This window comes from Oncorhynchus gorbuscha, linkage group LG01 (genome assembly GCF_021184085.1).
Source record: "Oncorhynchus gorbuscha isolate QuinsamMale2020 ecotype Even-year linkage group LG01, OgorEven_v1.0, whole genome shotgun sequence".
NCBI classification, from domain to species: domain Eukaryota; kingdom Metazoa; phylum Chordata; class Actinopteri; order Salmoniformes; family Salmonidae; genus Oncorhynchus; species Oncorhynchus gorbuscha.
This window is the reverse complement of record NC_060173.1, coordinates 4,061,910-4,084,614: the sequence shown is the minus strand read 5'-3', so window position 1 is coordinate 4,084,614 and position 22,705 is coordinate 4,061,910. Positions and strand designations below refer to the sequence as shown.

The 22,705-nt window shown below is 46.9% G+C and overlaps 1 protein-coding gene across 1 annotated transcript in view; it reads right to left on the bottom strand.

Annotated features, from left to right (window-relative positions):
* Positions 1-52: 52 nt before the first annotated feature.
* LOC124032000 (patatin-like phospholipase domain-containing protein 2) overlaps positions 53-22,705 on the bottom strand; it is a 38,042-nt gene continuing 15,389 nt past the window's right edge. Inside the window, exons 4-12 of the mRNA XM_046343930.1 lie at positions 18,414-18,623; positions 17,327-17,387; positions 13,653-13,868; positions 12,592-12,595; positions 12,289-12,364; positions 9,842-9,850; positions 9,660-9,709; positions 6,109-6,231; positions 53-1,471 (exon numbers count right to left, since the gene is read on the bottom strand). Of these exons, the coding sequence (XP_046199886.1) occupies positions 1,090-1,471; positions 6,109-6,231; positions 9,660-9,709; positions 9,842-9,850; positions 12,289-12,364; positions 12,592-12,595; positions 13,653-13,868; positions 17,327-17,387; positions 18,414-18,623 (1,131 nt within the window). The 3' untranslated portion in view covers positions 53-1,089. The remainder of the gene's footprint in view (positions 1,472-6,108; positions 6,232-9,659; positions 9,710-9,841; positions 9,851-12,288; positions 12,365-12,591; positions 12,596-13,652; positions 13,869-17,326; positions 17,388-18,413; positions 18,624-22,705) is intronic.

The following is a 22,705-nucleotide window of genomic DNA, read 5'->3' as shown; positions in this document are numbered from 1 at the left end:
TCACATTACATTATACTGCCTCTACATTACATTATACTGCCTCTACATTACATTATACTGTCTCCACATTACATTATACTGTCTCCACATTACATTATACTGTCTCCACATTACATTATACTGTCTCCACATTACATTATACTGTCTCCAGCTCACATTACATTATACTGTCTCCAGCTGGTAGGCAGACTATAGCCTATGACTATAGCCTATGCATCTGAATGGCGAATGGGAGGCGCTTTATGAGTTGAGATTGAGAAATAAAAATAACTCCATTTTAATCATAGCCACAAATTTTTAACAAGCGGTTGCATTTAGAATTGTTATTTGTTGTGCAATGACTGGGCTGACCAATGACTGGGCTGACCAATGACTGGGCTGACCAATGACTGGGCTGACCAATGACTGGAATGACCAATGACTGGGATGACCAATGACTGGGATGACCAATGACTGGGCTTCCAACAGCAGGCTTCACTACAGTAGCCTACAGGAGCTACTCTGTCGCTGTCTGGCAGGTAGTATTCATCTCCTCTAACTAGTCTCTGTGTGCTGTGCGCATGTGACAAATAAAATGCATACTAATGGAAATACACACGTGGCAATTTTAATTCCACAAAATTGTTCAAATGAACCTATAGACCGATAAGCATGACCCGGGTGAAATGTATTTACGGTCGGGCTAACCGGTTAAACGGTTAATCGGTAACATCCCTAGTCCTTGAACATGTTTGGTATCAACAGTCAACAGTAAATACTTTTTACTGTTTATTATCTTAATGACTTTAATATATTTTGTAATGTTTTGTAAAAGTCACATTGACACGATGCAGATCGGCGGTTCCTTGTAGGTTCCTGGGTATCCCAATGGGCAGGTGAGTGAATAAAATGTTAGCGAACAAGGCACTGTGTCATCGATGATGAGATAACACACGTTGGTGTACTGTCCCTTTAATTGGAAGGTGTCTGCCTGGCTGTTATACCTGTTCTACCTGTCTACCTGGCTTGTTAATCTGTCTGTAATACTAAATGTCCCCCCCCCCTCCCCAGGGGGCCCTCAGTGTCTCCTGAATGGCATACATTATATTACTATAGTGAGGCTGGAAGAGCCGCAGTAGAGTTGTGGTTTTCACTGAGCCTCCTCATCATCAGCCCCATCCCCTCTACCTCCTCTGGGTTTATGATGGGGGATGTAAGAGACAAGGCTGGTCCTGGTCCTCCTTCCCCAGCTCTGGTAGACCCTCCTGGGACTGGGCTCCCTCCTGTGGGACCCCTGGTGTAGAAGGAACCCTGGAGGTCCAGGTTAACACAGAAGGAGCCCGGCAGCAGCTGCCTCTGGTACTGGTCCAAACGACTGATAACATCCAGGATAGAGGAGCTGCCTCCACTCACCCATCTTGGGAGCAGGCTGGCAGGGATGAGCTGGGCAGGCAGGGACTGGCAGTGACGCAGCTCCAACTGGTAGGAAAACCTAGAGAGAGAGAGGCTCAATACATTATGAGGGCATACAGGCTTAAAGTGAGAGTGTGGAAAAGTGTCTATAGGAAAACCTAGAGGGATACGAGGGACATAACATTTACGATACCAAATTTCAATTTATAAAAACAAAAAAAGACTGCGTTTTTGTCTTTTGAGCTTCTAGTCATGAAATCTATGCAGCTTACTCAATCACTGTTTATAGCTACTGGTTACAGGCCTCCTGGGCCATATACAGCGTTCCTCACTGAGTTCCCTGAATTCCTATCGGACTTTGTAGTCATAGCAGATAATATTCAAATTTTTGGTGACTAATATTCACGTGGAAAAGTCCACAGACCACTCCAAAAGGCGTTCGGAGCCATCATCGACTCAGTGGGTTTTGTCCAACATGTCTCCGGACCTACTCACTGTCACAGTCATACTCTGGACCGAGACTTCTCTGGTGGAATAAATGTTGGGGATCTTAATGTTTTTTTTCTCATAATCCTGGACTATCGGACCACCATTTTATTACGTGTGCAATCGCAACAAATAATCTGCTCAGACCCCAACCGAGGATCATCAAATGCTGTGCTATAAATTCTCAGACAACCCAAAGATTCCTTGATGTCCTTCCAGACTCCCTCCGCCTACCCAAGGACACCAGAGGACAAAAATCAGTTCACCAGCTAACTTTGGAACTTCATGTAACCATAGCAATACTCAAGATATAGTCGCACCCCTAAAAACATTTGTTTCTGTACAGCACTTTGAGATATCAGCTGATGTACGAAGGGCTATATAAATACATTTGATTTGATGTTGATTTGATAAGAAACTAGCTCCCTGGTATACAGAAAATACCCGAGCTCTGAAGCAAGCTTCCAGAACATTGGAACGGAAATGGCGCCACACCAAACTGGAAGTCTTCCGACTAGCTTGGAAAGACAGTACCGTGCAGTACCCAAGAGCCCTCACTGCTGCTCGATCATCCTATTTTTCCAACTTAATTGAGCAGAATATTTTTGATACTGTCGCAAAGCTAACTAAAAAGCAGTATTGAGAGGATGGCTTTCACTTCAGCAGTGATAAATTCGTGAACTTCTTTGACGAAAAGCTCATGATAATTAGAAAGCAAATTACGGACTTTAAATCTGAGTATTTCTCCAAAGCTCAGTTGTCCTGAGTCTGCACAGAACTGCCAGGACCTAGGATCAAGGGAGACAGTCAAGTTTTTTAATCCTGTATCTCTTGACACATTGATGAAAATAATCATGGCCTCTAAACCTTCAAGCTGCATACTGGACACTATACCAACTAAACTACTGAAAGAGCTGCTTCCTGTGCTTGGCTCTCCTATGTTGAACATAATAAATGGCTCTCTATCCACCGGATGTGTACCAAACTCACTACAAGTGGCAGCCTCTCTTAAAAAAGCCAAACCTTGACCCAGAAAATATTTTAAAAACTATCAACCTTTATCAAATCTCCCATTCCTCTCAAATGTTTTTGAAAAAGATGTTGCGCAGCAACTCACTGCCTTCCTGAAGACAAACAATGTATACGAAATGCTTCAGTCTGGTTTTAGACCCCATCATAGCACTGAGACTGCATTGGTAAAGGTGGTAAATTACCTTTTAATGGCGTCAGACCCGAGGCTCTGCATCTGTCCTCGTGTTCCTAGACCTTAGTGCTGCTTTTGATACCATCGATCACCACATTCTTTTGGAGAGATTGGAAACCCAAATTGGTCTACACGGACATGTTCTGGCCTGGTTTAGATCTTATCTGTCGGCAAGATATCAGTTTATCTCTGTGAATGGCTTGTCCTCTGACAAATCAACTGTACATTTCGGTGTTCCTCAAGGCTCCGTTTTAGGACCACTATTTTCTTCACTATATATTTTACCTCTTGAGGATGTCATTCGGAAACATAATGTTAACTTTCACTGCTATGCGGATGACACACAGCTGTACGTTTCGATGAAACATGGTGAAGCCCCAAAATCGCCCTCCCTGGAAACCTGTGTTTCAGACATAAGGAAGTGGATGGCAGCAAATGTTTTAATTTTAAACTCAGACAAAACAGAGATGCTTGTTCTAGGTCCCAAGAAACAAAGAGATCTTCTGTTGGCTCTGACAATTAATCTTGATGGTTGTACAGTCGTCTCAAATAAAACTGTGAAGGACCTCGGCGTTACTCTGGACCCTGATCTCTCTTTTGAGGAACATATCAAGGCTGTTTCAAGGACAGCTTTTTTTCCATCTACGTAACATTGCAAAAATCTGAAGCTTTCTGTCCAAAAATTATGCAGAAAAATGTAGCCATGCTTTTGTCACTTTTAGGTTAGACTACTGCAATGCTCTACTTTCTGGCTACCCGGATAAAGCACTAAATACACTTCCGTTAGTGCTAAATACGGCTGCTAGAATCCAGAGTAGAACCTAACAATTTGATCATATTACTCCAGTGCTAGCCTCTCTACACTGGCTTCCTGTTAAGACTAGGTCTGATTTCAAGGTTTTACTGCTAACCTACAAAGCATTACATGGGCTTGCTCCTACCTACCTCTCTGATTTGGTCCTGCCGTACATACCTACACGTACGCTACGGTCACAAGACGCAGGCCTCTTTACTGTCCCTAGAATTTCTAAGCAAACAGCTGGAGGCAGGGCTTTCTCCTCCAGAGCTCCATTTCTATAGAATGGTCTGCCTACCCATGTGAGAGACGCAAACTCAGTCTCAACCTTTAAGTCTTTTTTGAAGAATCATCTATTCAGTAGGTCCTATGATTGAGTGTAGTCTGGCCCAGGAGTGTGAAGGTGAACGGAAAGTCACTGGAACGACGAACCGCCCTTGCTGTCTCTGCCTGGCCGGTTCCCCTCTTTCCACTGGGATTCTCTGCCTCTAACCCCATTACAGGGGCTGAGTCACTGGCTTACTAGAGCTCTCTCATGCCGTTCCTAGGAGGGGTGCATCACTTGAGTGGGTTGAGTCACTGACTTGATCTTCCTGTTCGGTTTGGCACCCCCCCCGGGTTTGTGCCGTGGGGGAGCTCTCCGTGGGCTATACTCGGACCCGCTCTCAGGATAGTAAGTTGGTGGTTGAAGATATCCCTCTAGTGATGTGGGGGCTGTGCTTTGGTAAAGTGGGTGGGGTTATATCCTGCCTGTTTGGCCCTGTCCGGGGGTATCGTCGGACGGGGCCACAGTGTCTCCCGACCCCTCCTGTATTTATGCTGCAGTAGTTTATGTGTCGGGGGGCTAGAGTCAGTCTGTTATATCTGATGTATTTCTCCTGTCTTATCCAGTGTCCTGTGTGAATTTAAGTATGCTCTCTCTAATTCTCTCTCTTTCTCTCTTTCTTTCTCTCTCTCGGAGGACCTGAGCCCTAGGACCATGCCTCAAGACTACCTGGCCTGATGACTCCTTGCTGTCCCCAGTCCACCTGGTCGTGCTGCTGCTCCAGCTTCAACTGTTCTGCCTGCGGCTATGGAACCCTGACCTGTTCACCGGACGTGCTACCTGTCCCAGACCTGCTGTTTTCAACTCTCTAGAGACAGCAGGAGAGGTAGAGATACTCTGAATGAAAAGCCAACCTGTTGCATCCTCATCAACTACCGTGATTATTATTATCTGACCTTGCTAGTCATTTATGAACATTTGAACATCTTGGCCATGTTCTGTTATAATATCCACCCGGCACAGCCAGAAGAGGACTGGCCACCCCTCATAGCCTGGTTCCTCTCTAGGTTTCTTCCTAGGTTCTGGCCTTTCTAGGGAGCTTTTCCTAGCCACTGTGCTTCTACACCTGCATTGCTTGCTGTTTGGGGGTTTAGGCTGGGTTTCTGTACAGCACTTTGTGACATCAGCTGATGTAAGTAGGGCTTTATAAATACATTAGATTGATGGAGGATTATAAAATGTCTGTAGGAAAACCTAGAGGGATACGAGGGACACAGAAGAGTATTTTGAGGACATACATAAAGTTAGTTTTTTCCACCCCACTTCACCCCACCCCACCCCACCCCACCCCACCCCACTCCCACTCCACTCCACTCCACTCCACTCCACTCCACTCCACTCCCACTACTGACTTGTTCTATTGTTGCTACATTCACTTAGTTACTGACTTGTTCTATTGTTGCTACATTCACTTAGTTACTGACTTGTTCTATTGTTGCTATGTTCACTTAGTTACTGACTTGTTCTATTGTTGCTACATTCACTTAGCTACTGACTTGTTCTATTGTTGCTGCATTCACTTAGCTACTGACTTGTTCTATTGTTGCTACGTTCACTTAGTTACTGACTTGTTCTATTGTTGCTACGTTCACTTAGTTACTGACTTGTTCTATTGTTGTATTACTGACTTGTTCTATTGTTGACTACGTTTACTTAGTTACTGACTTGTTCTATTGTTGCTACATTCACTTAGCTACTGACTTGTTCTATTGTTGCTACGTTGTTGCGAGGTTAACCTACAAGGAAGCATTTCACTGCACTTTGTACGCCACCTCCATTAGGTGTATATGACTAATAAAGTAACTTGAACAAACATGTGTACAAACTGTGAGCCTGTCTGTCGGTCTGTCAGAGTGTGTGTGTGTGTGTGGTGTGTGTGGTGTGTGTGTGCGGTTGGCATCTCACTTTGCAGAAACCCTGTTGGACACAGTCTTGGTGGCCCGTGTCACAGCACACTGTAGCATCTTAATCGTTTGTTCTCCGATCCATCCCACGTCCTCCTGCACATCAGGCAGCCATTCTAACAGTCTGGGAGGAGAGACAGGACATTAGTAATATATAATATATTATTGTTACTCTAACAGTTTAGGAGAGGAAGACAGAACGGAACAACATGTCAATTGTCATGATAGTCAATAACACTGCATGGTCAGGGTGGTATTCATTACTGCACACTGTAGAAAAACATATAGCAACACCTTTTGCAATGGTTTGATATTGGCTGTCCTAACACTGGTCACATGATGAAGCTGACCCAGTCACTGGTCACATGATGGAGCTGACCCAGTCACTGGTCACATGATGAAGCTGACCCAGTCACTGGTCACATGATGAAGCTGACCCAGTCACTGGTCACATGATGAAGCTGACCCAGTCACTGGTCACATGATGAACCTGACCCAGTCACTGGTCACATGATGAACCTGACCCAGTCACTGGTCACATGATGAAGCTGACCCAGTCACTGGTCACATGATGAAGCTGACCCAGTCACTGGTCACATGATGAACCTGACCCAGTCACTGGTCACATGATGAAGCTGACCCACATGATGAAGCTGACTCACTGGTCACATGATGAAGCTGACCCAGTCACTGGTCACATGATGAACCTGACCCAGTCACTGGTCACATGATGAACCTGACCCAGTCACTGGTCACATGATGAACCTGACCCAGTCACTGGTCACATGATGAACCTGACCCAGTCACTGGTCACATGATGAACCTGACCCAGTCACTGGTCACATGATGAACCTGACCCAGTCACTGGTCACATGATGAACCTGACCCAGTCACTGGTCACATGATGAACCTGACCCAGTCACTGGTCACATGATGAACCTGACCCAGTCACTGGTCACATGATGAACCTGACCCAGTCCACATGATGAACCTGACCCAGTCACTGGTCACATGATGAAGCTGACCCAGTCACTGGTCACATGATGAAGCTGACCCAGTCACTGGTCACATGATGAAGCTGACCCAGTCACTGGTCACATGATGAACCTGACCCAGTCACTGGTCACATGATGAACCTGACCCAGTCACTGGTCACATGATGAAGCTGACCCAGTCACTGGTCACATGATGAAGCTGACCCAGTCACTGGTCACATGATGAACCTGACCCAGTCACTGGTCACATGATGAACCTGACCCAGTCACTGGTCACATGATGAAGCTGACCCAGTCACTGGTCACATCACTGGTCATGAACCCTGACCCAGTCACTGGTCACATGATGAACCTGACCCAGTCACTGGTCACATGATGAAGCTGACCCAGTCACTGGTCACATGATGAAGCTGACCCAGTCACTGGTCACATGATGAACCTGACCCAGTCACTGGTCACATGATGAAGCTGACCCAGTCACTGGTCACATGATGAAGCTGACCCAGTCACTGGTCACATGATGAACCTGACCCAGTCACTGGTCACATGATGAAGCTGACCCAGTCACTGGTCACATGATGAACCTGACCCAGTCACTGGTCACATGATGAAGCTGAAGTCACTGGTCACATGATGAAGCCAGTCACTGGTCACATGATGAAGCTGACCCAGTCACTGGTCACATGATGAACCTGACCCAGTCACTGGTCACATGATGAACCTGACCCAGTCACTGGTCACATGATGAAGCTGACCCAGTCACTGGTCACATGATGAACCTGACCCAGTCACTGGTCACATGATGAAGCTGACCCAGTCACTGGTCACATGATGAACCTGACCCAGTCACTGGTCACATGATGAACCTGACCCAGTCACTGGTCACATGATGAACCTGACCCAGTCACTGGTCACATGATGAAGCTGACCCAGTCACTGGTCACATGATGAACCTGACCCAGTCACTGGTCACATGATGAAGCTGACCCAGTCACTGGTCACATGATGAAGCTGACCCAGTCACTGGAATATTTATCTTTGAGGGGAAGGGGGAAGTCCAGAAGATTTGAAACAGAGTTATCTTGCTACACAGGCCTAGATAGAAAAAGTGCACAGCTACATGTACAGAACTATAACAGGTCCGACCCAACACAGGAGTAAGCGGTTCACTGCGGCTACAGAGCCATCGGGCCTTGACTATATCCCTGTTTGTAGTCCTGTGTGTTTGTAGTCCTGTGTGTTTGTAGTCCTGTGTGTTTGTAGTCTTGTGTGTTTGTAGTCTTGTGTGTTTGTAGTCCTGTGTGTTTGTAGTCCTGTGTGTTTGTAGTCTTGTGTGTTTGTAGTCCTGTGTGTTTGTAGTCCTGTGTGTTTGTAGTCCTGTGTGTTTGTAGTCCTGTGTGTTTGTAGTCCTGTCTGTTTGTAGTCCTGTCTGTTTGTAGTCCTGTCTGTTTGTAGTCCTGTGTGTTTGTAGTCCTGTGTGTTTGTAGTCCAGTGTGTTTGTAGTCCAGTGTGTTTGTAGTAGAGCTTTGTCTTACCTAACAGTCATGGACAGAGCAGACTCCAGGGGAGGGTATAGGGTCTAGTCCTACCTAACAGTCATGGACAGAGCAGACTCCAAGGGGAGGGTATAGGGTCTAGTCCTACCAAACAGTCATGGAAAGAGCAGACTCCAGGGGAAGGGTATAGGGTCTAGTCCTACCTAACAGTCATAGACAGAGCAGACTCCAAGGGAAGGGTATAGGGTCTAGTCCTACCTAACAGTCATGGAAAGAGCAGACTCCAGGGGAAGGGTATAGGGTCTAGTCCTACCTAACAGTCGTGGAAAGAGCAGACTCCAGGGGAAGGGTATAGGGTCTAGTCCTACCTAACAGTCATAGACAGAGCAGACTCCAGGGGAGGGTATAGGGTCTAGTCCTACCTAACAGTCATAGACAGAGCAGACTCCAGGGGAGGGTATAGGGTCTAGTCCTACCTAACAGTCATAGACAGAGCAGACTCCAGGGGAGGGTATAGGGTCTAGTCCTACCTAACAGTCATAGACAGAGCAGACTCCAAGGGGAGGGTATAGGGTCTAGTCCTACCTAACAGTCATGGACAGAGCAGACTCCAGGGGAAGGGTATAGGGTCTAGTCCTACCTAACAGTCATGGACAGAGCAGACTCCAGGGGAAGAGTATAGGGTCTAGTCCTACCTAACAGTCATGGACAGAGCAGACTCCAGGGGAGGGTATAGGGTCTAGTCCTACCTAACAGTCATGGACAGAGCAGACTCCAGGGTATAGGGTCTAGTCCTACCTAACAGTCATGGACAGAGCAGACTCCAGGGGGAGGGTATAGGGTCTAGTCCTACCAAACAGTCATAGACAGAGCAGACTCCAGGGTATAGGGTCTAGTCCTACCTAACAGTCATGGACAGAGCAGACTCCAGGGGGAGGGTATAGGGTCTAGTCCTACCTAACAGTCATGGACAGAGCAGACTCCAGGGTATAGGGTCTAGTCCTACCTAACAGTCATAGACAGAGCAGACTCCAAGGGGAGGGTATAGTGTCTAGTCCTACCTAACAGTCATGGACAGAGCAGACTCCAGGGGAAGGGTATAGGGAAGCATCTAGTCCTACCATCCAGACTGGCAGAGCAGACTGCCAGGAGGGTATAGTGTCTCTCCTAGGCCTAACAGAGCATGGAGAGAGCAGACTCAGAGAAGGAGTGACAGAGAGAACACATCACTGACTAAATATACCAAATATGACTGGTTACAGGTTGATTAGAGAACTACAGAGACAATAAGAGAGAGCTACAGAGAGAAGAGAGAGCTACAGAGGGAGATACAGAGAGAATAAGAGAGAGTGACAGAGAGAGATACTGAGAGAAGAAGAGTGATCACTGACAGAGAGAGGTACTGAGAGAAGAGAGTGACAGACTGAAAAGAAGAGAGTGACAGAGAGAGGTACTGAGAGAAGAAGAGAGTGACAGAGAGATTACAGAGAAGAAGATTAGAGAACTAGAGAGACAGATACTGAAGAAGAGAGACAGAGTACAGAGAGATACAGAGAGAAGAGAGAGAGTGACAGAGAGAGATACTGAGAGAAGAAGAGAGAGTGAGAGAGAGATACTGAGAGAAGAAGAGAGTGACAGAGGGAGATACTGAGAGAATAAGAGAGAGTGACAGAGAGAGGTACTGAGAGAAGAAGAGAGTGACAGAGGGAGATACTGAGAGAATTAGAGAGAGTGACAGAGAGAGGTACTGAGAGAAGAAGAGAGTGACAGAGAGAGGTACTGAGAGAAGAAGAGAGTGACAGAGAGAGGTACTGAGAGAAGAAGAGAGTGACAGAGGGAGATACTGAGAGAAGAAGAGAGTGACAGAGAGAGGTACTGAGAGAAGAAGAGAGTGACAGAGGGAGATACTGAGAGAAGAAGAGAGTGACAGAGAGAGGTACTGAGAGAAGAAGAGAGTGACAGAGGGAGATACAGAGAGAAGAGAGAGTGACAGAGAGAGATACTGAGAGAAGAAGAGAGAGTGCCAGAGAGAGATACTGAGAGAAGAAGAGAGTGACAGAGGGAGATACAGAGAGAATAAGAGAGAGTGACAGAGAGAGGTACTGAGAGAAGAAGAGAGTGACAGAGGGAGATACAGAGAGAAGAGAGAGTGACAGAGAGAGATACTGAGAGAAGAAGAGAGAGTGCCAGAGAGAGATACTGAGAGAAGAAGAGAGTGACAGAGGGAGATACTGAGAGAATAAGAGAGAGTGACAGAGAGAGGTACTGAGAGAAGAAGAGAGTGACAGAGGGAGATACTGAGAGAATTAGAGAGAGTGACAGAGAGAGGTACTGAGAGAAGAAGAGTGACAGAGGGAGATACTGAGAGAATAAGAGAGAGGTACTGAGAGAAGAAGAGAGTGACAGAGGGAGATACTGAGAGAATTAGAGAGAGTGACAGAGAGAGGTACTGAGAGAAGAAGAGAGTGACAGAGGGAGATACTGAGAAAATAAGAGAGTGACAGAGAGAGATACTGAGAGAAGAAGAGAGAGTGACAGAGGGAGATACAGAGAGAATAAGAGAGAGTGACAGAGAGAGATACTGAGAGAAGAAGAGAGAGTGACAGAGAGATACAGAGAGAAGAAGAGAGTGACAGAGATAGATACAGAGAGAAGAAGAGAGAGTGACAGAGAGATACAGAGAGAAGAAGAGAGTGACAGAGATAGATGAAGAGAGTGACAGAGATAGATACAGAGAGAAGAAGAGAGAGTGACAGAGAGATACAGAGAGAAGAAGAGAGTGACAGAGAGAGATACAGAGAGAAGAAGAGAGTGACAGAGAGAGATACTGAGAGAAGAAGAGTGACAGAGAGAGATACTGAGAGAAGAAGAGAGAGTGACAGAGATAGATACTGAGAGAAGAAGAGAGAGTGACAGAGAGATACAGAGAGAAGAAGAGAGTGACACAGAGAGATACTGAGAGAAGAAGAGAGAGTGACAGAGAGATACAGAGAGAAGAAGACAGTGACAGAGAGAGATACAGAGAGAAGAAGAGAGAGTGACAGAGAGATACAGAGAGAAGAAGAGAGTGACAGAGAGAGATACAGAGAGAAGAAGAGAGAGTGACAGAGAGATACAGAGAGAAGAAGAGAGTGACAGAGAGAGATACTGAGAGAAGAAGAGAGAGTGACAGAGAGAGATACAGAGAGAAGAAGAATGACAGAGAGAGATTTTAGAAGAAGAGATGCAGAGAGAAGAAGAGAGAGAGCAGAGAGAAGAAGAGAGAGTGACAGAGAGAGATACTGAGAGAAAAGATTTGACAGAGAGAAGAAGAGAGTGACAGAGACATACAGAGGAAGAAGAGAGAATGACAGAGAGATACTGAGAGAAGAAGAGAGTGACAGAGAGAGGCCTGAGAGAAGAAGAGAGAGTCTGACAGAGAGATACAGAGAGAAGACAGAGAAGAGAAGAGAGACTGATAGAGAAGAAGAAGAGATGAAAGAGAGAGAGAGAGAAGAAGAGAGTGACAGAGAGAGACTGAGAGAAGAAGAGAGAGTGACAGAGAGAAGAAGAGAGTGACAGAGAGAAGAAGAGAGAGTGACAGACAGAAACTGAGAGAGAAGGAGAGTGACAGAGAGAAGGGAGTGACAGAGAGATACATCAAGAAGAAGAGAGAATCACAGAGAGATACAGAGAGAAGAAGAGAGTGACAGAGAGAGATACTGAGAGAAGAAGAGAGAGTGACAGAAATACAGAGAGAAGAAGAGTGTCCTGACAGAGAGAGATACTGAGAGAAGAAGAGAGTCTCACAGAGAGATACAGAAAAGAAGAGATGACAGAGAGAGTACTGAGAGAAGAAGAGAGAGTGACAGAGAGAAGAAGAGAGAGTGACAGAGAGAAGAAGAGAGAGTGACAGAGAGAAGAAGAGAGAGTGACAGAGAGAGATACTGAGAGAAGAAGAGAGTGACAGAGAGAGACAGAGAGAGCTACAGAGGGAGGCATGGGGAACAATACATAGCTTTTATTTAGCAGATGCTGTTCTTTACTCTGCCTACAGAGAGCAGCAGAGAGAAGAGAGACAGTCCCTCACTCAAACATTTCCTGAATACAGGGCAGAACACACTGGATCCGTTGGAGCTACATGGGGATATAGTTGTTCAGCACAAGGCCTTTCTACTTAAACATCTGCTGTCTCACTACAGAAACAGGAGATGGACTAGTGTCCTGTCCAGGGGTGTACTGGTACATCAAGCTGTCTCACTACAGAAACAGGAGATGGACTAGTGTCCTGTCCAGGGGGTGTACTGGTACATCAAGCTGTCTCACCACAGAAACAGGAGATAGACTAGTGTCCTGTCCAGGGGGTGTCCTGTACATCAAGCTGTCTCACTACAGAAACAGGAGATAGACTAGTGTCCTGTCCAGGGGGTGTCCTGTACATCAAGCTGTCTCACTACAGAAACAGGAGATAGACTAGTGTCCTGTCCAGGGGGTGTCCTGTACATCAAGCTGTCTCACTACAGAAACAGGAGATAGACTAGTGTCCTGTCCAGGGGGTGTCCTGGTACATCAAGCTGTCTCACTACAGAAACAGGAGATAGACTAGTGTCCTGTCCAGGGGGTGTACTGGTACATCAAGCCGTCTCACTACAGAAACAGGAGAGAGATACTGAGAGAAGTTCAGGGGGTGTCCTGTACATCAAGCTGTCTCACACTACAGAAACAGGAGATAGACTAGTGTCCTGTCCAGGGGGTGTCCTGGTACATCAAGCTGCCTCTCTACAGAACCAGGAGATAGACTCCTGCCCTAAGGGCCGTTCTGGCTCAAACGAGGCTTACTTACAAGGCCTTTCTCAAGTCCAGTCTTGTTGATTGGATATTTGTCAGTTGTCCCGTGCCTTTCTGAGACTATGTTCTGGAGATGGGTCTTGAGGTAGGCCTCTAAAATGTATGGGCAACGATTCATACCCCTTATTTAGAAGATGTTTAAAATACATTTAATAGATGTTGAAAATATGTATTTTTATATTTTCAACCAATTCTGCTCACTGGGATTTGCTGTTCTTTAGTCTTACCTCTGTGTAGTCTGGGTGGCAGATGTTCAAAGATGTGATCTTCAATGGCGGATTGGGAGGGGTTTACCACTACCCCATCCTCGCTGGGTCTGATCTCGTTCTCTACATGATGCTCCTCATGCTCTTCCTCATCATCATCCTCGTTCATGATGTCATCTTCGTCATCCTCACCGTCAGCTATCAGAGGTCTGTGGGGTCCTGGATGATTCAGTAGTCCTGAAACATCGACAAACACAGTTAAGAACCTGCGGTCTGTCTGGTTGGTCGTCGGTCTGTCTGGTTTGTCATCAGTCTGTCTGGTTAGTCATCAGTCTGTCTGGTTTGGGTATCAGTCTGTCTGGTTAGTCATCAGTCTGTCTGGTTGGTCATCAGTCTGTCTGGTTGGTCATCAGTCTGTCTGGTTGGTCATCAGTCTGTCTGGTTGGTCATCAGTCTGTCTGGTTGGTCATCAGTCTGTCTGGTTGGTCATCAGTCTGTCTGGTTAGGGTATCAGTCTGACTGGTTGGTCATCAGTCTGACTGGTTGGTCATCAGTCTGTCTGGTTTGGGTATGAGTCTGTCTGGTTGGTCTTCGGTCTGTCTGGTTGGTCGTCGGTCTGTCTGGTTGGTCATCAGTCTGTCTGGTTGGTCATCAGTCTGTCTGGTTAGGGTATCAGTCTGTCTGGTTGGTCATCAGTCTGTCTGGTTTGGGTATCAGTCTGTCTGGTTGGTCATCAGTCTGTCTGGTTGGTCATCAGTCTGTCTGGTTGGCATCAGTCTGTCTGGTTGGCATCAGTCTGTCTGGTTAGTCATCAGTCTGTCTGGTTTGGGTATCAGTCTGTCTGGTTAGTCATCAGTCTGTCTGGTTGGTCATCAGTCTGTCTGGTTGGTCATCAGTCTGTCTGGTTGGTCATCAGTCTGTCTGGTTGGTCATCAGTCTGTCTGGTTGGTCATCAGTCTGACTGGTTGGTCATCAGTCTGTCTGGTTAGTCATCGGTCTGTCTGGTTAGTCATCAGTCTGTCTGGTTTGGGTATCAGTCTGTCTGGTTGGTCATCAGTCTGTCTGGTTTGGGTATGAGTCTGTCTGGTTGGTCGTCGGTCTGTCTGGTTGGTCATCAGTCTGTCTGGTTAGGGTATCAGTCTGTCTGGTTGGTCATCAGTCTGTCTGGTTTGGGTATGAGTCTGTCTGGTTGGTCGTCGGTCTGTCTGGTTGGTCGTCGGTCTGTCTGGTTTGGGTATCAGTCTGTCTGGTTTGGGTATCAGTCTGTCTGGTTGGTCATCAGTCTGTCTGGTTGGCATCAGTCTGTCTGGTTGGTCATCAGTCTGTCTGGTTTGGGTATCAGTCTGTCTGGTTGGTCATCAGTCTGTCTGGTTGGCATCAGTCTGTCTGGTTGGCATCAGTCTGTCTGGTTAGGGTATCAGTCTGACTGGTTGGTCATCAGTCTGACTGGTTGGTCATCAGTCTGTCTGGTTGGTCGTCGGTCTGTCTGGTTGGTCATCAGTCTGACTGGTTGGTCATCAGTCTGTCTGGTTGGTCATCAGTCTGTCTGGTTAGGGTATCAGTCTGACTGGTTGGTCATCAGTCTGTCTGGTTTGGGTATGAGTCTGTCTGGTTGGTCGTCGGTCTGTCTGGTTGGTCGTCGGTCTGTCTGGTTGGTCATCAGTCTGTCTGGTTGGTCATCAGTCTGTCTGGTTAGGGTATCAGTCTGTCTGGTTGGTCGTTGGTCTGTCTGGTTGGTCATCAGTCTGTCTGGTTTGGGTATCAGTCTATCTGGTTGGTCATCAGTCTGTCTGGTTGGTCATCAGTCTGTCTGGTTGGCATCAGTCTGTCTGGTTGGCATCAGTCTGTCTGGTTAGTCATCAGTCTGTCTGGTTGGCATCAGTCTGTCTGGTTTGGGTATCAGTCTGACTGGTTAGTCATCAGTCTGTCTGGTTTGGGTATCAGTCTGACTGGTTGGTCATCAGTCTGTCTGGTTAGTCATCAGTCTGTCTGGTTGGTCATCAGTCTGTCTGGTTGGTCATCAGTCTGTCTGGTTTGGGTATCAGTCTGTCTGGTTGGTCATCAGTCTGTCTGGTTGGTCATCAGTCTGTCTGGTTGGTCATCAGTCTGTCTGGTTGGTCATCAGTCTGTCTGGTTAGGGTATCAGTCTGTCTGGTTGGTCGTTGGTCTGTCTGGTTGGTCATCAGTCTGTCTGGTTTGGGTATCAGTCTGTCTGGTTGGTCATCAGTCTGTCTGGTTGGTCATCAGTCTGTCTGGTTGGCATCAGTCTGTCTGGTTGGCATCAGTCTGTCTGGTTAGTCATCAGTCTGTCTGGTTGGCATCAGTCTGTCTGGTTTGGGTATCAGTCTGACTGGTTAGTCATCAGTCTGTCTGGTTTGGGTATCAGTCTGACTGGTTGGTCATCAGTCTGACTGGTTGGTCATCAGTCTGACTGGTTGGTCATCAGTCTGTCTGGTTTGGGTATCAGTCTGACTGGTTGGTCATCAGTCTGACTGGTTGGTCATCAGTCTGTCTGGTTTGGGTATCAGTCTGACTGGTTGGTCATCAGTCTGTCTGGTTTGGGTATCAGTCTGACTGGTTGGTCATCAGTCTGTCTGGTTTGGGTATCAGTCTGACTGGTTGGTCATCAGTCTGACTGGTTGGTCATCAGTCTGTCTGGTTTGGGTATCAGTCTGACTGGTTGGTCATCAGTCTGTCTGGTTAGTCATCAGTCTGTCTGGTTTGGGTATCAGTCTGACTGGTTGGTCATCAGTCTGTCTGGTTTGGGTATCAGTCTGACTGGTTGGTCATCAGTCTGACTGGTTGGTCATCAGTCTGTCTGGTTGGTCATCAGTCTGTCTGGTTTGGGTATCAGTCTGTCTGGTTAGTCATCAGTCTGTCTGGTTTGGGTATCAGTCTGACTGGTTGGTCATCAGTCTGTCTGGTTGGTCATCAGTCTGTCTGGTTTGGGTATCAGTCTGACTGGTTGGTCATCAGTCTGTCTGGTTTGGGTATCAGTCTGTCTGGTTTGGGTATCAGTCTGTCTGGTTTGGGTATCAGTCTGTCTGGTTTGGGTATCAGTCTGACTGGTTGGTCATCAGTCTGTCTGGTTTGGGTATCAGTCTGTCTGGTTGGTCATCAGTCTGACTGGTTGGCATCAGTCTGTCTGGTTAGTCATCAGTCTGTCTGGTTAGTCATCAGTCTGTCTGGTTAGTCATCAGTCTGTCTGGTTGGTCATCAGTCTGTCTGGTTTGGGTATCAGTCTGTCTGGTTGGTCATCAGTCTGTCTGGTTTGGGTATCAGTCTGTCTGGTTAGTCATCAGTCTGTCTGGTTTGGGTATCAGTCTGTCTGGTTAGTCATCAGTCTGTCTGGTTTGGGTATCAGTCTGTCTGGTTAGTCATCAGTCTGTCTGGTTTGGGTATCAGTCTGTCTGGTTAGTCATCAGTCTGTCTGGTTAGTCATCAGTCTGTCTGGTTGGTCATCAGTCTGTCTGGTTTGGGTATCAGTCTGTCTGGTTGGTCATCAGTCTGTCTGGTTTGGGTATCAGTCTGTCTGGTTGGTCATCAGTCTGTCTGGTTTGGGTATCAGTCTGTCTGGTTAGTCATCAGTCTGTCTGGTTTGGGTATCAGTCTGTCTGGTTGGTCATCAGTCTGTCTGGTTTGGGTATCAGTCTATACTAAATCATTAAATGCTAAGCCTTAGAAAGGTCTCTTACCGTTCTTCTTCAGGAAGTGAAGGGCATCTTTATATCCCTGTTTACACATGGTCTTCATAACCTGAAACAAAGAAACACAGACACAGTAAATATCGTCATTCAGAGAGTCTGTCTCCGTAAATAACAGCATGTCCTGTGTGGCTCGGGTTGGTAGGAATGTGTGGTGGTAGCAACGCACGGATCACACCACACATACTAAAACAAACACACAATGTACTGTCGCTTTGGATGAAAATGGCAGATGAATGGCATATATTATCATATTCACATTATGTAAATTAGCATATTATTACATGATGTAAATACATATATTATCATATTTACATTATGTAAATTAGCATATTATTACATGATGTAAATACATATATTATCATATTTACATTATGTAAATTAGCATATTATTACATGATGTAAATACATATATTATCATATTTACATTATGTAAATTAGCATATTATTACATGATGTAAATACATATATTATCATATTTACATTATGTAAATTAGCATATTATTACATGATGTAAATACATATATTATCATATTTACATTATGTAAATTAGCATATTATTACATGATGTAAATACATATATTATCATACCATTAGCACATTATGTAAATTAAAATAGTATCATATTATTATTATTAGTAGTATTACATGATGTAAATTAGCATATTATATTATTACTATTACATTATGTAAATACATATATTATCATATCATTAGTACATTATGTGAATACATATATTATCATATCATTAGTACATTATGTGAATACATATATTATCATATCATTAGTACATTATGTGAATACATATATTATCATACCATTAGCACATTATGTATGTAAATTAGTGTATGATCATAGTATTAGTACATCATGTATATATGAATAAATTTAAGTTACTACAGTACCTGTGGATCAGGGGGAAACAGAGCTCTGGACACTCTGTAGAGGTGTGTGTGTGTGTGTGTGTGTGTGTGTGTGTGTGTGTGTGTGTGTGTGTGTGTGTGTGTGTGTGTGTGTGTGTGTGTGTGTGTGTGTGTGTGTGTGTGTGTGTGTGTGTGTGTGTGTGTGTGTGTGTACCTGTGGCTCAGGGGGAAACAGAGCTCTGGACACTCTGTAGAGGTTGGTGAGTGTAAACTGGATGGAGGTGTTGGTGAATCGTAGTTCATGCATGTTGGTGGATCGGTCTCTGGGGCAGATGTCACTCTCTCCAGAGAATGGAGACACAGTGATGGTGTTCTTCAGCTCATACTGAGGCAGATTATCACTGATACCACCATCCACGTAACGCTGGAGGGGGAGGAGGGAGGGGGAGGAGGGGTGGAGAGAGGGAGGGGGAGGGAGGGAGGGGGAGAGGAGAGAGGGAGGGGGAGGGAGGGAGGGGGAGAGGAGAGAGGGAGGGAGGGGGAGAGGAGAGAGGAGAGAGAGAGAGAGGAGAGAGGAGAGAGGAGAGAGGAGAGAGGAGAGAGGAGAGAGGAGAGAGGGGGGAGGGGGAGAGGAGAGAGGAGAGAAGGGGGAGGGAGGGAGGAGAGAGGGAGGAGAGAAGGGGGAGGGAGGGAGGAGAGAGGGAGGGGAGGAGGGAGGGAGGAGAGAGGGAGGGAGGGGGTGGAGAGAGGGAGGGAGGGGGTGGAGAGAGGGAGGGAGGGGGTGGAGAGAGGGAGGGAGGGAGGGAGAAAGGGAGGGAAGGAGGGAGGGAGGAGAGAGGGAGGGAGGGGGGAGGAGGGGGGAGGGAGGGAGGGAGGGAGGGAGGGAGGGGGGGTGGAGGGGAGGGAGGGAGTCAGGCAAAGAGATACTGAACTAAAGTAGAAACCATTTGTAAAACGTTGCTACATGGAGGGACACTGCAATTCCAGTGGGTCAGAAGTTTACATACACGAAGTTGACTGTGCCTTTAAACGGCTCAGAAAATTCGAGAAAATGATGTCATGGCTTTAGAAGCTTCTTATAGGCTAATTGACATCATTTGAGGGACCAAGCAGCCATCATACCGCTCAAGAAGGAGACGAATTCTGTCTCCTAGAGATGAACGTACTTTGGTGCGAAAAGTGCAAATCAATCCCAGAACAACAGCAAAGGACCTTGTGAAGATGCTGGAGGAAACAGGTACAAAAGTATCTATATCCACAGTAGAACGAGTCCTATATCGACATAACCTGAAAGGTCGCTCAGCAAGGAAGAAGCCACTGCTCCAAAACCGCCATAAAAAGCCAGAATACGGTTTGCAACTGCACATGGGGACAAAGATCGTACTTTTTGGAGAAATGTCTTCTGGTCTGATGAAACAAAAATAGAACTGTTTGGCCGTAATGACCATCGTTATGTTTGGAGGAAAAAGGGGGAGGCTTGCAAGCCGAAGAACACCATCCCAACCGTGAAGCACGAGGGTGGCGGCATCAAGTTGTGGGGGTGCTTTGCTGCAGGAGGGACTGGTGCACTTCACAAAATGGATGGAAAATGATGTGGATAAATTGAAGCAACATCTCAAGACATCAGTCAGGAAGTTAAAGCTTGGTCGCAAAGGGGTCTTCGAAATGTTCAATGACCACAAGCATACTTCCAAAGTTGTGGCAAGATGGCTTAAGGACAACAAAGTCAAGGTATTGGAGTGGCCATCACAAAGCCTTGACCTCAAGCCTATAGGAAATGTGTGGGCAGAACTTAAAAAGTGTGTGCGAGCAAGGAGGCCTACAAACCTGACTCAGTTACACCAGCCCTGTCAGGAGGAATGGGCCAAAATTCACCCAACTTATTGTGGGGAGCTTGTGGAAGGCTACCCGAAACATTTGACCCAACTTATTGTGGGAAGCTTGTGGAAGGCTACCCGAAACATTTGACCCAAGTTAAACAACTTAAAGGCAATGCTACCAAATACTAATTGAGTGTATGTAAACTTCTGACCCACTGGGAATGTGATGAAAGAAATAAAAGCTGAAATAAATCATTCTCTCTACTATTATTCTGACATTTCACATTCTTGAGTGTGTATGGTAACAACATACTAGAGTGTATATGGTAAAAGTGCTTGTGGGAGGCATGTGATGTCAACTGATAGTGTCTACAGTGACGTTGGGCCCAGTGTCCCGCCAGCACGAGGACAACCTTGAGACCTCTGCCAACACACTGATAAATCTGGCACTGTCACATTGGTGCTCAGGCCCGGAGTTCACACACACACACACACACACACACACACACACACACACACACACACACACACACACACACACACACACACACACACACACACACACACACACACACACACACACACACACACACACACACACACACACACACACACACACACACACACACACACACACACACACACACACACACACACACACACACACACACACACACACACACACACACACACACACACACACACACACTAACACTTCCCAAAGACCAAAGAGAAACACTGATGTCAAATGTAATCTAGAGTTCAGGTCAAAACATTACTGTGTGGAACTGTGCCTTTATGACTTTAGTCTCAATTGACAATGATTGAGCTGTATAGGGAGGGAGGGGAGGGGGGAGGGAGGTATAGTCAAAGCCACATCACATGTCACGTCATTCAAGAGTCAGAACAGATGGAAAGAAACCTAACATTACAGAAATAGAGCAAGAGGCACCAAGAGAGACAGGAGAGGGAGGGTAGAGGAGCAGAAGAGACAGACAGGAGAGGGAGGGTAGAGGAGGAGAAGAGACAGACAGGAGAGGGAGGGTAGAGGAGCAGAAGAGACAGACAGGAGAGGGAGGGTAGAGGAGGAGAAGAGACAGACAGGAGAGGGAGGGTAGAGGAGCAGAAGAGACAGACAGGAGAGGGTAGAGGAGGAGAAGAGACAGACAGGAGAGGGAAGGTAGAGGAGGAGAAGAGACAGACAGGAGAGGGTAGAGGAGGAGAAGAGACAGACAGGAGAGGGTAGAGGAGCAGAAGAGACAGACAGGAGAGGGAGGGTAGAGGAGCAGAAGAGACAGACAGGAGAGGGTAGAGGAGGAGAAGAGACAGACAGGAGAGGGTAGAGGAGCAGAAGAGACAGACAGGAGAGGGAGGGTAGAGGAGCAGAAGAGACAGACAGGAGAGGGTAGAGGAGGAGAAGAGACAGACAGGAGAGGGTAGAGGAGCAGAAGAGACAGACAGGAGAGGGTAGAGGAGGAGAAGAGACAGACAGGGGAGGGTAGAGGAGGAGAAGAGACAGACAGGGCAGGGTAGAGGAGGAGAAGAGACAGACAGGAGAGGGTAGAGGAGGAGAAGAGACAGACAGGAGAGGGTAGAGGAGCAGAAGAGACAGACAGGAGAGGGTAGAGGAGCAGAAGAGACAGACAGGGGAGGGTAGAGGAGGAGAAGAGACAGACAGGAGAGGGAGGGTAGAGGAGGAGAAGAGACAGACAGGGGAGGGTAGAGGAGGAGAAGAGACAGACAGGAGAGGGTAGAGGAGGAGAAGAGACAGACAGGAGAGGGTAGAGGAGGAGAAGAGACAGACAGGAGAGGGTAGAGGAGGAGAAGAGACAGACAGGAGAGGGTAGAGGAGGAGAAGAGACAGACAGGAGAGGATAGAGGAGGAGAAGAGACAGACAGGAGAGGATAGAGGAGGAGAAGAGACAGACAGGAGAGGATAGAGGAGGAGAAGAGACAGACAGGAGAGGATAGAGGAGGAGAAGAGACAGACAGGAGAGGATAGAGGAGGAGAAGAGACAGACAGGAGAGGGAGGGTAGAGGAGGAGAAGAGACAGACAGGAGAGGATAGAGGAGGAGAAGAGACAGACAGGAGAGGGTAGAGGAGGAGAAGAGACAGACAGGGGAGGGTAGAGGAGGAGAAGAGACAGACAGGAGAGGGTAGAGGAGGAGAAGAGACAGACAGGAGAGGGTAGAGGAGGAGAAGAGACAGACAGGAGAGGGTAGAGGAGGAGAAGAGACAGACAGGAGAGGGTAGAGGAGGAGAAGAGACAGACAGGGGAGGGTAGAGGAGGAGAAGAGACAGACAGGAGAGGGTAGAGGAGGAGAAGAGACAGACAGGAGAGGGTAGAGGAGGAGAAGAGACAGACAGGAGAGGGTAGAGGAGGAGAAGAGACAGACAGGAGAGGGTAGAGGAGGAGAAGAGACAGACAGGAGAGGGTAGAGGAGAAGAAGAGACAGACAGGGAGGGTAGAGGAGGAGAAGAGACAGACAGGAGAGGGTAGAGGAGGAGAAGAGACAGACAGGAGAGGGTAGAGGAGGAGAAGAGACAGACAGGAGAGGGTAGAGGAGGAGAAGAGCCAGACAGGAGAGGATAGAGGAGGAGAAGAGACAGACAGGAGAGGATAGAGGAGGAGAAGAGACAGACAGGAGAGGATAGAGGAGGAGAAGAGACAGACAGGAGAGGATA